The sequence below is a fragment of the Argentina silus genome (genome assembly GCF_951799395.1).
Source record: "Argentina silus genome assembly, chromosome: 3".
NCBI lineage: Eukaryota > Metazoa > Chordata > Actinopteri > Argentiniformes > Argentinidae > Argentina > Argentina silus.
In genome coordinates, this window is record NC_139657.1 from 26,227,314 (window position 1) to 26,240,380 (window position 13,067).

Consider the following 13,067-nt stretch of genomic DNA (forward strand, 5'->3'; position numbering starts at 1 on the left):
GTAGATCAGGTTGTCATTACAAACTGAGCAAATGGAGAGGAACAAAACTGCTCTGGAATGCGACCCTGAGGCCTGGGGAAACAAAGTTGAATGGTGGAGAGGAAAAAGCACAGTGAATGGGACATCATCTCAGTCACTCTACAAAATTGGTCTCTAACCAAGTGGCCAAAATTAATCCCTTAATGGAAAATAATCTCTCTCATATCCATAATTGTGTTTACAACAATGAATTCAAGTGATACAGCAAAGAAAGTGGCTGGAAATGTGTTTATTTGGTTTTACTACAAAGCATTATGTTTCAAGCAAATCCAGCACATGCAATGCAGTTTCTGCACCATCTCTCGTGTGAAGAATAGTGGTAGCTGCATCAAGTTATGGTTATGTTTGTCACTGGCAGGGACTGGGGAGTGTCAGGATTAAGAGAAAATTATGAAATTTGCTGAGTTGGTAGTGACATCCTAATCTACACAGTGTGTGATTGATTTCTATGCAAATCAGAGACCCTATAAAAACAAAGATATTAATTCCAAAATTACATTAACTATTATCCTTGCATTAAGCTGGACTCAATTCAATTTATTGAGTGAAGAAAAGGTCCTAAGACAATTATGTAATCAGGGTCTCCACAGATTTGAAATCTGTTGATCCAGCCAAGTTTCCAGCCAGGGGGAGGACGTTTGCGGTTACAGTTGAAAATCACAGATATTCTTTTTTTTTTTAGAGACCTTTGAGGATCTAGTCTTGTGAGGGTGTCACTACAGGGACCTTATCAGGACCATACTGGAACCTCGAAACATTGATAATATGGACTGAACAGAATTCATTTGTGTAAATACGAGTGCATGATTAAATGATGAGCTAAATTAACAGTGTTTTGAGGGTTTTAGAATGCAGTTATTGATTTGAACTACCATGTTTTAGAATGGCTGTTGGCGTCTCAACTCAACATGTAAAATGTTCAGTTTTCAGTCTTAAGGTGAGAGAGCTGTCACAGCAATTCTGTTGACAGTTAGCTTGCTATAACTAGCTTTCTATCTAGTTGGATTAGCTGTCAGCAAACAACCTCCTGTGAGTATTCCTTGTCAAGATGATTTTTCTGAAAGGTTATGAAGAGCTCTTCTCCTGCTGGGCTTGCGGCTCTCCTCTTGCTGACTCAGCCGCTACCTCTAAACAGTGTACAGCACATTCAACCGTCATTGTCCAACACTGGCACCCTGCCTAAGACTCTCTGTCCGAGTCAGTTGATCTGTCTATTTTCAGTGTTGTTGTTGTTGTGCCCAGTGCCTTATCATCCTGCTTCTTAACCTTGGGCATAGTTCACACGCATGATAGTCATCAAGGCAGCGCTAAGGGCACAGAGCTGAACTTTCTGCACTGCTGTTGGTAAACAAAATGACAGCCATGGAGATGGTACTATAACTGCTGACCTTCAGCGTATCTGCTATTAATTGTGTGTTTCTTGGCAGCTTCATCATGAAGTACCTTTCATTTATCTGAAATGCTATTTGGTCAGCTAATGCATTTTGTTGATGGATGAACAAGATGGCCTTTGGACATAGCAGAAATCTGAAGTAGAACTCCTATTCTAGTTGTCACTAATCCCTCCATCAAAGGACAGAATTAGATAGTCCCTTCTGACCTTAATCTTCCCTTGACATTACATAACAGCCTTCAGTTTGAGGTTATGTATGACTATCATGGCTTTTCTCATCGGGTCCTGGGCGACGTCAACAGAATTAAAGCCAATGAGAATAAATAATAAAGAATCAAGGACTAATCCCTTCTAAATGTGACAGTTGCGACCATATACATATAAAATTGCTGCAGAATCATCTTTTAAATCGCTTCTTATATCCACCGACTTCTCCATAAGCACATATACACTCACCAAGGAACACTATACTAATACTGGGTAGGGCCTCCCTTTGCTCTCAAAACAGCCTCAATTCTTCATGGCATCATCCACAAGATGTTGGAAACATTGCCTGAGATTCTGGTCCATGATGACATGATTGCATCACGCAATTCCTGCTGATTTTTCAGGTGCATTTTCAAGCTATGAATCTCCCATTCTACCACACCCCAAAGGTGTTCTATTGGATTCAGATCCGGTGACCAGGAATGCCACTGAAGAACACTGAACTCATTGTCATGTTCATGAAACCAGTTTGAGACGACTTTTGCTTTGTGATATGGTGCATTATCATGCTGGAAGTAGCCATTAGAAGATGGGTAAATTGTGGCCATGAAGTGATGCACATGGTCAGTAACAATATTCAAACAGGCTGTGGCATTCAAGCAATGATTGATTGGTATTAACAGGCCCAAAGTGTGCCAAGTAAACATTCCCCACACCATTACACCACCTCCACCATGAGAAGGTGTACAGGTGTTCCTAATAAAGTGTTTCGTGAGTATAGGTTTGAAACACTGTCAGTGATTTCTGTATGCACCTAAATGTGAAAAGGAACAAATGCACTTGAACATACAAATAGCACTTGATTTCTATTACATATCTGATCAAGGAATGACAAACATGATTTGAGGCTCTATGGTGTCTTCTACGTACAGTGTGACCATAAATAATAGAGTAATCTGTATTACTGTATACATTATGATGACATTAGAACATCAGCAAGTGAGAAAGGGCCTGAATCCGAAAAAAAGGTACAGAAGATGTTATCAGATAAACTGGATTTAGACCCCTAACAGATTGAAGTGGAGCGCCACACCGGTCTGGCAAAGCTGCCTCCAAGGTAGACAGACCCAAAGCTACCTCCAAGGGGGATAAACCCAAAGCTGCCTCCAAGGGAGACACATCCAAAGCTGCCTCCAAGGGAGACAGACCCAAAGCTGCCTCCAAGGGGGACAGACCCAGGTCGATTGTTGTGAAGCTCCTTATACACATCCTGGCCATCCTGGAAAGGGCCACACGACTGAAAGGGTCCAATATCTACATTAACGAGGATTACTCTGAAGCAGTTCAACAGAAGCAAAAGAAGTGTGGAAAACGTGGTGACATTGCCGACCTAAGACACAACCAACTCATCATCCATCTCTGTGCACAGACCTAGGCCAGGTCGGCTTGAACAATCTCTGTTGGCATGAACTCAAATGCTTGTTTTAACAGTTATACTTTTCCCCCTTTATGGATACTACACCATCTGTTGCTTCTTCACTCAACAATCAGGTTGGTTTCCTGAACTCGTCCACTAATGATCTATTATTCAATACTGACGTTGATATGAATTTCACTGTACCTCACTACCCAAGGCTTACTTGCAACTATTACTCAGAGGAGTCTCTCAATTCATTCTGTGTAGAAAACAACATTTGTAATGATAACTGCTTTCTATGTTTTATTTGAACATTCAGTCTCACTAAGAACTTTGACAAACTTGGTAATTATCTTTTTTTATTTTCCATTAGTTTTACTTAGGAGTAACTGAAACTTGGATGACCAGCCACATAGTTTCATTGTTTTTTGATTTTTGCTCCAAAAAGCAAACACAGTGTACATTTTGATGAGGACATTTGAACATATTTGTACAAGTGTACCTTTCACCAAATTTTTAGGCATACTGATAAAAAATCAACTGGCAAATCACATCAACAAAATTGCTAGAAATATTGATGTAATCAGTAGAATACATCATATTCTACCAAGAAAAGTTATTGTAAATTTGTACTATACTATGATACTATCTGTTTGTCATACTGTAACATTGTTTGGAGCAACTCTCACAAGAGCAATCTAAACCATCCTTTCATTTTGCAGAAGCATTTTGTAAGGATGGCAACCTTTTCTGACTGCTCACTAGCTCACACCCTTTGTTTTAGTTTTAAGATTCTTAACATCTATGACGTCAACAAATTACAGATCTGCCAATTTGTTTTCAATTTCAAAAGGAATCTTCTACCCATCAGCTTTCACAACATGTTTCAGTTCAACAGACAAGTTCACAGTTTCTCCACAAGATCTTCCTCTAAACTCCATACTGCCTATTTCAGTTAAACTAGTAAAGGACAATTCCCAATGCGTTACAGAGGTCTTCTGAAACAGCCTCCCAGATCATCCGAAAATGTGCTGAAAAAATAAATTATATCTCCAGGAGCAATTCTCAATTGATGGCTTTCATATTATTTTATTTCACAGTTTTATTTTCATTAACATTTTTTTGTAATGCACATTTTAGACTAGCCAACAATAACTTCACATTTTGTTTAATTCTTTTATTAATATTATATACATTTTCAATTTTGATTTTATTATTATTCTATTACTTTTAGGGGAGGCTTCTAGACAAGCCCTACAAGGTTTCATAACCTCTCCTTGCACAATGTGCCTTTTCTTATCATTTTGTCTTTCATTTGTTATTGTGTGTGTGCAAATCCTAAATAAAAATAAAATGACACGATAAAAGTTGTTCTACTATAATTTTTGTGTATAGAAGTCATATTCATCATGAGCAGTATATTTCAAATTTTGAAAATATCGCTGACAGTGGATCTAACTTAAATACACTTCCAACTGTTTGATGTAATCCATAGAGGGAGATGTCCAGGAGACTTCAGGAAGACCAACAGGTTGAATTTATACAGTATTTTATCAAAGAAATTCAACAAACAGTAGTAGAGTACATTGTAGAAAATATTTTTTTTTTTTTAAACAGAAAAGTAATAATGCTCATTTATCTTTTTCCTTCTGCTCCTTCTCTTTCTTGTCTTTCTCAGCTTTGGCTTCCTCTGCCTCATGCTTCTTGATCAGTACCTCCACTTCCTTCTGTTTCAGCACCTTGATGCAGGTCTTTCCATTCTCTCGTGTCAGAGTTGCGATCTCCACTAGACAGGGAAACAAATAGGAGAGACCGGGGGGTGAGGTGGGAGGGTAAAACGTTAGTGAGCAGAACACATGATGTTTTTTTATTTTATTTTTTTATTTTTTTATTTAGTTTCTGTTTCAGGAACCGGTTCCTCTCCCTGATGTGAAAGTATGTACAATGACTTTTGTCAGGTCCAGTACATCAAGTGCATTATGAGGGGTAGAATGACAATGGCCACAGGCAACCATGTGATACAGTGTAAAAATACCCTTAAAAAAAAGCTGACACTCTACTTTCACCTCGTAGTAATTGTTTGATTTCAAATCCAAACCTTTGAGTACAGAGCCAAAAGAAGAAACGCTTCACTATCCCATTACTTACAGGGCAGGGAGGGCACTGTAGTACATGGCTGACTGGTGCAGCCCCCAATATCACACATCAACTCACAAGTTCACAGTGCATACACACACCTTTCTCTGCCGACAGCTTGCTGACATCCATGGTCTTGTTGAGAACTTTGACAGCCAGCGCGAGAGCAGAGGATAGTGTAATCTCTCCCTCTTTGAAATCCTGCTTAAGCATGGAGACTGCTGCCTGGATGAGGACAAATACACACTTAAAGATTCACTCCAGTGGGGGGGGGATTTGTTACATGGTTTACCTGACACCTTGAAAATGACAGATGAAAGCTGGTTCAAAAACCTGATGCCAACACTGTAGATGAATATTCCTAACCCTGCAAAGAAGGGCCAAAATTGCTTACAGTCGTGGTTACTCAAATCATCAAATTTCAGTTAAAAAGGTTACATTTTCACTGGAATCGGTCTTGAACATACATTCTCTCTCTCTCTCACACACTTTACTTGAGTCGAGTAGGCTGTACAATCAGATGAGTGCTGCGTTCACATAAATACTGTGTTCCTTGTCACCCTGTTGTGAAATATTGGTGATTCATTGTGTCGTTTCTACTACCTGTTCCTGTCTAGTATCTCTTCATATGCAACAACAGCGCCCTCTGGAGTCCAAAGCTTTCAATAGTTTCATACATGGTCACCAACCCTAGTCCTGGAGATGTTGCAAATGTTAGTTGCAGCCCATCATTAAACTAGGTAAAACTCTACTCTCTCTACTAGGTAAATATGACACTGAAGACATGTGTATTATATGTGATGGTTGCCATGTAAGAATACAGCACAAACACCCAATGTGGTTGAGATCCAATTCTCTGCCCATCTCTCTGAGGTGGGCACTCGCTCACTCCCATAAATGAATTGAAAAGGCATGAACTGGTGGAAACATTATGCTGGAAAGTCCCAATCGTTTTCATTGTCTTGAAAAGGGTCTACGACCGAAACGTTGACCTCATACATTTGTGCAGAGGTAATGGTGTGTTTCGGAATCCTTTCCTATAATGAATGGACTTCTAGGTGCTTTCATTCTCTGCACCACAAGAGAAACAGCATCATGGTGTGTGTGTGTGTGTGTGTATCTATTATTCCCAGGAAACTCTCTCTAGCCCGTTCTTGCACCAATCCAATACTTTTAAATGCATGAGGGGGAAGAGGGTTAGCGCACTCTTTGGGGTAGAGAATTGTTCCGCAGGGATGGACTTACTGCACTGTTATTGCCAATGCAGGTGGCCTTCCAGCCTCCGTAATTGCCGCTGGGGTCGCTCTGGTAGAGCTGGAAGCCGTGATGTTTGTCCCAGCCCATGTACAGCAGAGACACTCCAAAGGGCCTCTTCCCTGTAGGAGAAGCACACAAACAGAAAACGTGTTTGATTTTGAATTAAGAGAGACGACCTCTCCAGTTTAATATCTACGATGTCTGACGTAAACCCTGGGGATTATTCAAGTGTTGTGGAATAAAACCTGGTTCAAGTTCAACTTCCGGGCGTGAGTGGAGAAGGCGTTACGACTCCATCACAAGTACCATGGAGTGGGATACTCCAGCTAATTTACTGTGACTAGCAAGTGAGTCACTGTTTTGTTGAAGCGAATCATACAAGAAAGCCTCACAAAGTGCAGTTAGTAACCCACCTCCAAACTGAGTGTAGGCCTGCTTGATATCACACAGGGCTGTGACCAGCTGTTCACAGGGGATGGGTTCCTGGTACTGCAGGAGGTATCTGAGGGAAGTGATGAAGAAAAATGAAATATACACAAATACCTCAAACCTTCTCATCACCGATTTCAAACGAATTCACATTTGGAAGCAGCAAGGATGTGCAGAGATGTGTGAGGGGCATTTGGGGCATTTACATTTAGTATTAACATTTGTTAACTGTACTCAATTGTTTTGTGGAAACACCTTGCACTCATTTTAGTTTAGTACAGCTACTTAAAAGGCTATAGTGGTCCCTACACAAACCATATGCGGCACATGACCCCAAATGGACCACAGTTTTGAGTTAATGAAATATCTTTTTTAGTAAGTAAAGACATGAGTACATGGTACTCAAAACTGTTTGCCACACAAAATAGATTAATTGTGTAACACATACTTGAATATTTCTGGTTTACAAATGGGTATTTAGAAGTTAATTGGATTTAATAATCTAAGATATTTCTACTAAATAATGTTGTGTTTGAGATACATTAGTCAATATTTTTGAGTATTTAAGTTCCTAGTGTTTTTTTTATACACTGTACTCAAAACGCTGATGCATTTATTTAGGATCTATCTATTATCTTTTTTTTCTGAGAGTGTACCACATATTTCTTCTATGATGAAGAACCTTAATTTAGCAACTGTAATTGTTAGGTGGAGGGCCGGACAAATAGTCTTGCACACATTTCCCGCCAATGGGGGCCGGTCCAACCACCCTAACAAAACACTTGCATGAACATAAGCTCAGACTAAATATTTAAAGTCTAATGCACAAAAATAAATTAATTTCACAATTACTTAAAAATCTGCTTGAAAAATAATTATGTTCTATTGACAGTAGTCTAGTTCTATTATGCTGTGATTGACTTTAAGTTGGAACTACTAGCAAAGCAATGCTCAATTTACAAACTTTGTTTTGTTAGGAATACCAGATACAACAGTGCTGTTGTCACTTAAAAGCAATATGTTACATTTACTTAAAAGTTGGTCATTTGTTAACTTAAAAAACCTAAGTAGACCTCACTTCCCATCAAGGTTTATGTCAGTACCACATAAAGATTTTGAGTAGGCTACACTTTTGGAAATGTTCAAGTTCAGCTAACTCAATATATGTGTTAGCAATGCCTGGAGGTTTACAGTGTAGGATCTGATAACTTATAAGGCATGTTTAACTAAGATTCTTAGAGAATCAATGGGTATACCATGAATTGAAATGACCTTTTTATTTGCATAACAAATCACAGATTGTGTTTTTAAATGAATTGCACCATGCCCAGGTATTCACACCAGCCACACAGCACCATGTTGTGTGGAACTTACAGCAGTTTTACTACCGCTGTTGATGGCGCAAATTGTGTTAGTAGCATATTTTGACCTCATGGCGCCACATTAGGCAAAATGTGGGTAATTTTCGTGCAGTGTAAAGTAAGTGATACTTCCATATTACTTGGAAACTATCCAAACACTATGTATGACATGTTAACACAGCTGGGGCAGGGGCTTCATACAGACCAAAACATTGGCAATTAATTAAAGCTTAAAACTCATCATCTCACTTTTCCAGGAAATAAATATAAGCATGTTCTTAGCATATCTATGAAGCGCTGTATGGCCAAAATAATTATCCTTACGGTGAAGGGGTGAGAAATATAATCGAATCAAGTATCCCTTTAAACCAGTGTTGTTTGCAAGAGCAGTGTCCAGAGTTTATCTTTGTTTGGTCAGAGCAGAAAACGCTAGCTGGATGCGAGTGTTTTCCTTTTCTAACATCATTGGGTGCAGCTCACCTCTGTGCTATTAGCCTCAGCTCATTGGTCAACACGTTGGCATCGGCTGTAATCCCAGCAACGCTACAAGCCATGTCCCTGCAACACAAGCCAAGAGTCAGTGTCACATCAGGTAGAACCGGAAGGCTGTTTCATGTCTTCCACTACAAAGTTGTGGTTTGAGAAAAAATACAAGAAATCTGAGGATGAATCCGGTTATTAGTACACAACTACTTTCTGGAACAAATAGTGTACTTTCAGTGAAAATACAATTATTTTACGATAACCTTTCTTGAAGGTATCTTTTTCACCTTCAACACAATGCCATTTGTCCATACCTCTAAAGAGAACAATACTGGGCTAGGTTTTCATCCGAAGACGACAAAAAACAAAACCATATCTCACTCATTCAACTTGTAGATCTTTTCTGAGAAAAACACTTCGTCCAACAGCTTGTGGATGTTCCTCCTCTCAGCTGCCAGCAACACCCCGTCATTGGCCAAAATCCCAAGACATGAGCCAGCATGGCCAATAGCCTCCATCGCATATTCTACCTGGTATAGCCGCCCTACCAATGACATGACACAGACAAGTCTATTGTATGATGCGTTTTTCACTGCAGGTCACAATGACTTTGAAAATGTTAATCCTGTCTCATTGTTCTATGTTTGTATTTGTCAAACATCATTTAACATTAGACTAGACTTCTTCAACTGGCTGGCCGGGATCCAGCCCTCCATCATTTTAGACTGGGAAAGAAAACCACTGTGTGCTATGTTTATATTCAGTAAGTGTTATTCAAAAGAAAAGTAGGCCTAGAATAAGTTACATTTAAAATAAAAGATTGTATTAAGGTACTTTATACAAATAATAGTGGTGTGTGCCCGTTGTTTACAAGTGTATACAGTTATTGAGAAGAATAATCGCATGCATGTGGAAAATGTCTGCCCCTCCCCTGCAAATAACATTTTTAAAATGTGGCCACTTTAAGAATATAGTTGAACAGCCCTGGACTAGAGTGTAATCATTGCATCCTCCCTAACAGCTATGCAGTAGAACAAATCACTTGCATCCATCTGGGGAGGATGGATAAAGTGGAATTTCAAAAGTAATCAAATATATCTATAAGTGGTCAATCATGTGAAGCGAGCCTTTTGTCAGAAACACTTACCTTCAGGTGAGAAGATGGTCGTTCGTGAATCATATCGTCGAGACTATAACAAAAATAGCATAGCAAGATCAGTGATCAGCTTTCCAGCATGGCTTCCTTGTCATCCAAGTTCATTTGATTAGGCCTACTCACCATATTTTGCGTTTCCTTTCAAATCCTGAGGAGGTGAAACAAACACACATTAACTGACAAGTTTAATTGCTCTGCACGATGAGCTAGCCTGACTCCAAAGATACGAACCCATGTTTCATGGCTAAGCTAAAGCTAGGATAGCCATGAAACATGACTAAGCTCAAGCTAAGGGTGAAACTGAAAGTAGCCACCTAGCTAGCCACGGCAAAAAGATTTTCACAAATAACTAGCTATAGAGAGGACTAAATACATTTCCAATAAGAATGCATGGTTCGATACTCAACCTGCTGGTTAGAGGGGAGATAGCCCGGACTCTGGAGGCGGAGAGGACTGATGCTTCAGTTCATTTAGCTTCAACTTGTCTCTTTCTGCTTTACCTCTAGCCTCTGTGAAATCTGTTACCCGATCAATAGTAGTGGAACTCCGCCTACCTACTTCCGGTGAATGTAAACGTCTGGAAATAAGGATTCTTTTCAAAATAAGAGCCACCAACTCCATTTAGCATTTGGAAAAAGTAAAAAGGGATCAAGGAACCACAAACAATATGCTAATTATCTTAACAAATATGATTTCATTCATCACCACATCATATTTGCTCAAAGTGCCCTATTTGGACTGCTTAGAGCACATTATTTTGAAGTTGCGAAAACAGCGAAAAATGTAACTGGAAGTCTTAATGGAGGACGATGTTGATTATTTCAGCTCACGGAACACAGAGCTCTTTGGAGCTGGCAAACGTACGATTTGGCGAACATTAACAAATAGAAGCGCTCCCTCTAAACAGAAAATATCAAGTTTAAACCTTGGGAAAAAAATTGTGTATTGTCCATTATATGTGCCCATTGGGACACTGTTAGCTATTGAGACTTCAAAATAAAAGGGCGACGTAAAAGATCACTGGAAAGTGATGGGATCACAATATTTGATCATATTCTTCATTAAACAAGGACATATTAGCCTACGTAACAGTATCTATCGTCTTTGGGTTTTTAATTTAGTTTGGTGTGTATAGCTAAGACACACCAAATCAATTTTTAAATATGCAGACACATTCAACCTAACTTCCTTTAAAACAGCTTCTTGAAAGTGTATATTTTTTCAGTTACAAGCATTATGAATTTGCATTGGTGTCAATCCTAACCCTAACCTTTGTACAGCTTTTAAGATAGACCCACCAAACCAACTTTAAAATGTACTGATTTATTTCAAATTAAGGGTTAACTTTAATCATCATGGCCATACTGTAGATATGCTACAGTAACTAATGTATAAATTGCAAACTAATAAAATGGAAAATGTATGTTTTCATCAAAATAATCGAAGTGATTGATATAATCTGACATGTAAACATTGAAATACACAGTGCCCTACATAAGTATTTGGACTTTATTCTTTTGGCTCTATAGTTTAATCTAATAGATTAATCAAACAATTAATATGATCTTAAAGTACAAATTGCCAGCTTTTATTTGATGGTATTTGTATAAATATTGGTTTCACCATTTAGAAACAACAACACTTTTTATACATAGTCCCCCTATTTCAGGGCACCAAAAGTATTTGGACAGATTAATATTATGTTCAAATGAAGCACTCATGTTTAGTATTTGGTCGTCGCATATCCTTTGCCTGCAATAACTGCCTCAAGTATCTTCTCTGTTGACGCTCTGCCAGCCAGGCCTGTACGGCAGCCATCTTCAATTGTTGTTGTTGGGGGTTTTTAGGTCTTTTTGCCTTCAGTCTAATCTTCAGCAAATTAAATGCTTATTCAATTTGATTTACATCTGGAGATTGACTTGGCCATCATATTAATATTCTCCTCAGCTGTCCACAAAACCTTTTCCAAGGACTCTGCAGGCTCTTTTATGTACTGTAACCTGGCCATCCTGTTTTACTAACTAGTTGTTTGCACCTTGCAGTGTAGCCTGACATATTCTGGGAATGGTAGTCTCTGATACATTCATGCCAACCACCTGGAAAGTGTTCCTGAATTGTCTGACAATTGTTAAGGGTTTTTTCTTAATTATGGTGAGCATTCTTCAGTCATCCTCTCTAGAAGTCTTACCAATTCTTTATTTATTTTAATGATCTACCAAACTTAATGTATGCCTGCAAAAAAGATGCAACAGAACGCAACTGACTAATCAGAAACACCCATCAAGCCAATTGTCCAAATACTTTCAGTGGCCTGAAATAGGGGGACTATGCATAAAAAGTGTTGTTTCTAAATGGTGAAACCAATATGTATACAAATACCCTCAAATAAAAGCTGACAATCTGTACTTTAACCTCATATTAATTTGAAATCCAAACTTTCGGGGTATAGACAATAAAAAATAAAACATTCTAAACTGTTCAAATACTTACAGAGGGCACTGTATATATTCAAGTAGGTTTGGGTAAAAGGATATGTCTTATGGACTGCTGCTGGGTCTAATTCCTGCCTATGGGGGTTATAACACAGTATGAGAAAAATGTCTTCAACAAGTCACTCAATAAGTTAAATTGAATCCATCTGAGTGCAAGGATAATAGTTCATGTGATTTCGGAATGAATATCTTTGTTTTTATAGGGTCTCTGAATTGCATAGGGATCAATTACGTGTGAAGCAACAACGTTTGTCACTGCCACGAATCTGAACAGAGTTTTTCTTGAAAGCTTTGAAGCTTAAATAGTACATTATTAATTCCTTTCGTTCATGCACAGAATATTGACCTGCAAACATAGATTTTACAATTGTTATACAGTATGCCATGGTTTTGTGGCTTGGTTATCAGGAGAAAAGGAAAGAGATGCTACAGGATTTGTGTTGCCCAATTCTTTACATACAATTTTGGCTTAAAGGAATAGTTCACCTAAATTACAAAGTCGAATATTTGAATTAGTTACAGTGCCCAGATACAGAACCAAAGTGTGGACTGTAATCTGTCCTTGTCCATAGACTCTTTTTACAGCAAGGAACCAAAAATGTGATTTGGTAATTTGGGTGAACTATCCCTTTAAAGGAAAAGACTGTCACCATGACTCAACAACAAATTATTAATGGTCTTCGTTGTCTACAGTAAA

General features: G+C 38.6%; 1 protein-coding gene across 1 annotated transcript; it reads right to left on the reverse strand.

The window, feature by feature from the left end:
• Window positions 1–4,380: 4,380 nt before the first annotated feature.
• psma4 (proteasome 20S subunit alpha 4) lies at window positions 4,381–10,420 on the reverse strand. The gene is made up of 9 exons (XM_083666631.1): window positions 10,286–10,420; window positions 10,002–10,026; window positions 9,870–9,912; window positions 9,104–9,266; window positions 8,720–8,797; window positions 6,863–6,951; window positions 6,438–6,568; window positions 5,294–5,417; window positions 4,381–4,842 (listed from the first exon to the last, which is right to left on the reverse strand). The coding sequence occupies exons 2-9, from the start codon at window positions 10,002–10,004 to the stop codon at window positions 4,688–4,690; spliced, it is 786 nt and encodes a 261-aa protein (XP_083522757.1). The 5' UTR covers window positions 10,005–10,026; window positions 10,286–10,420; the 3' UTR covers window positions 4,381–4,687.
• Window positions 10,421–13,067: the final 2,647 nt, after the last annotated feature.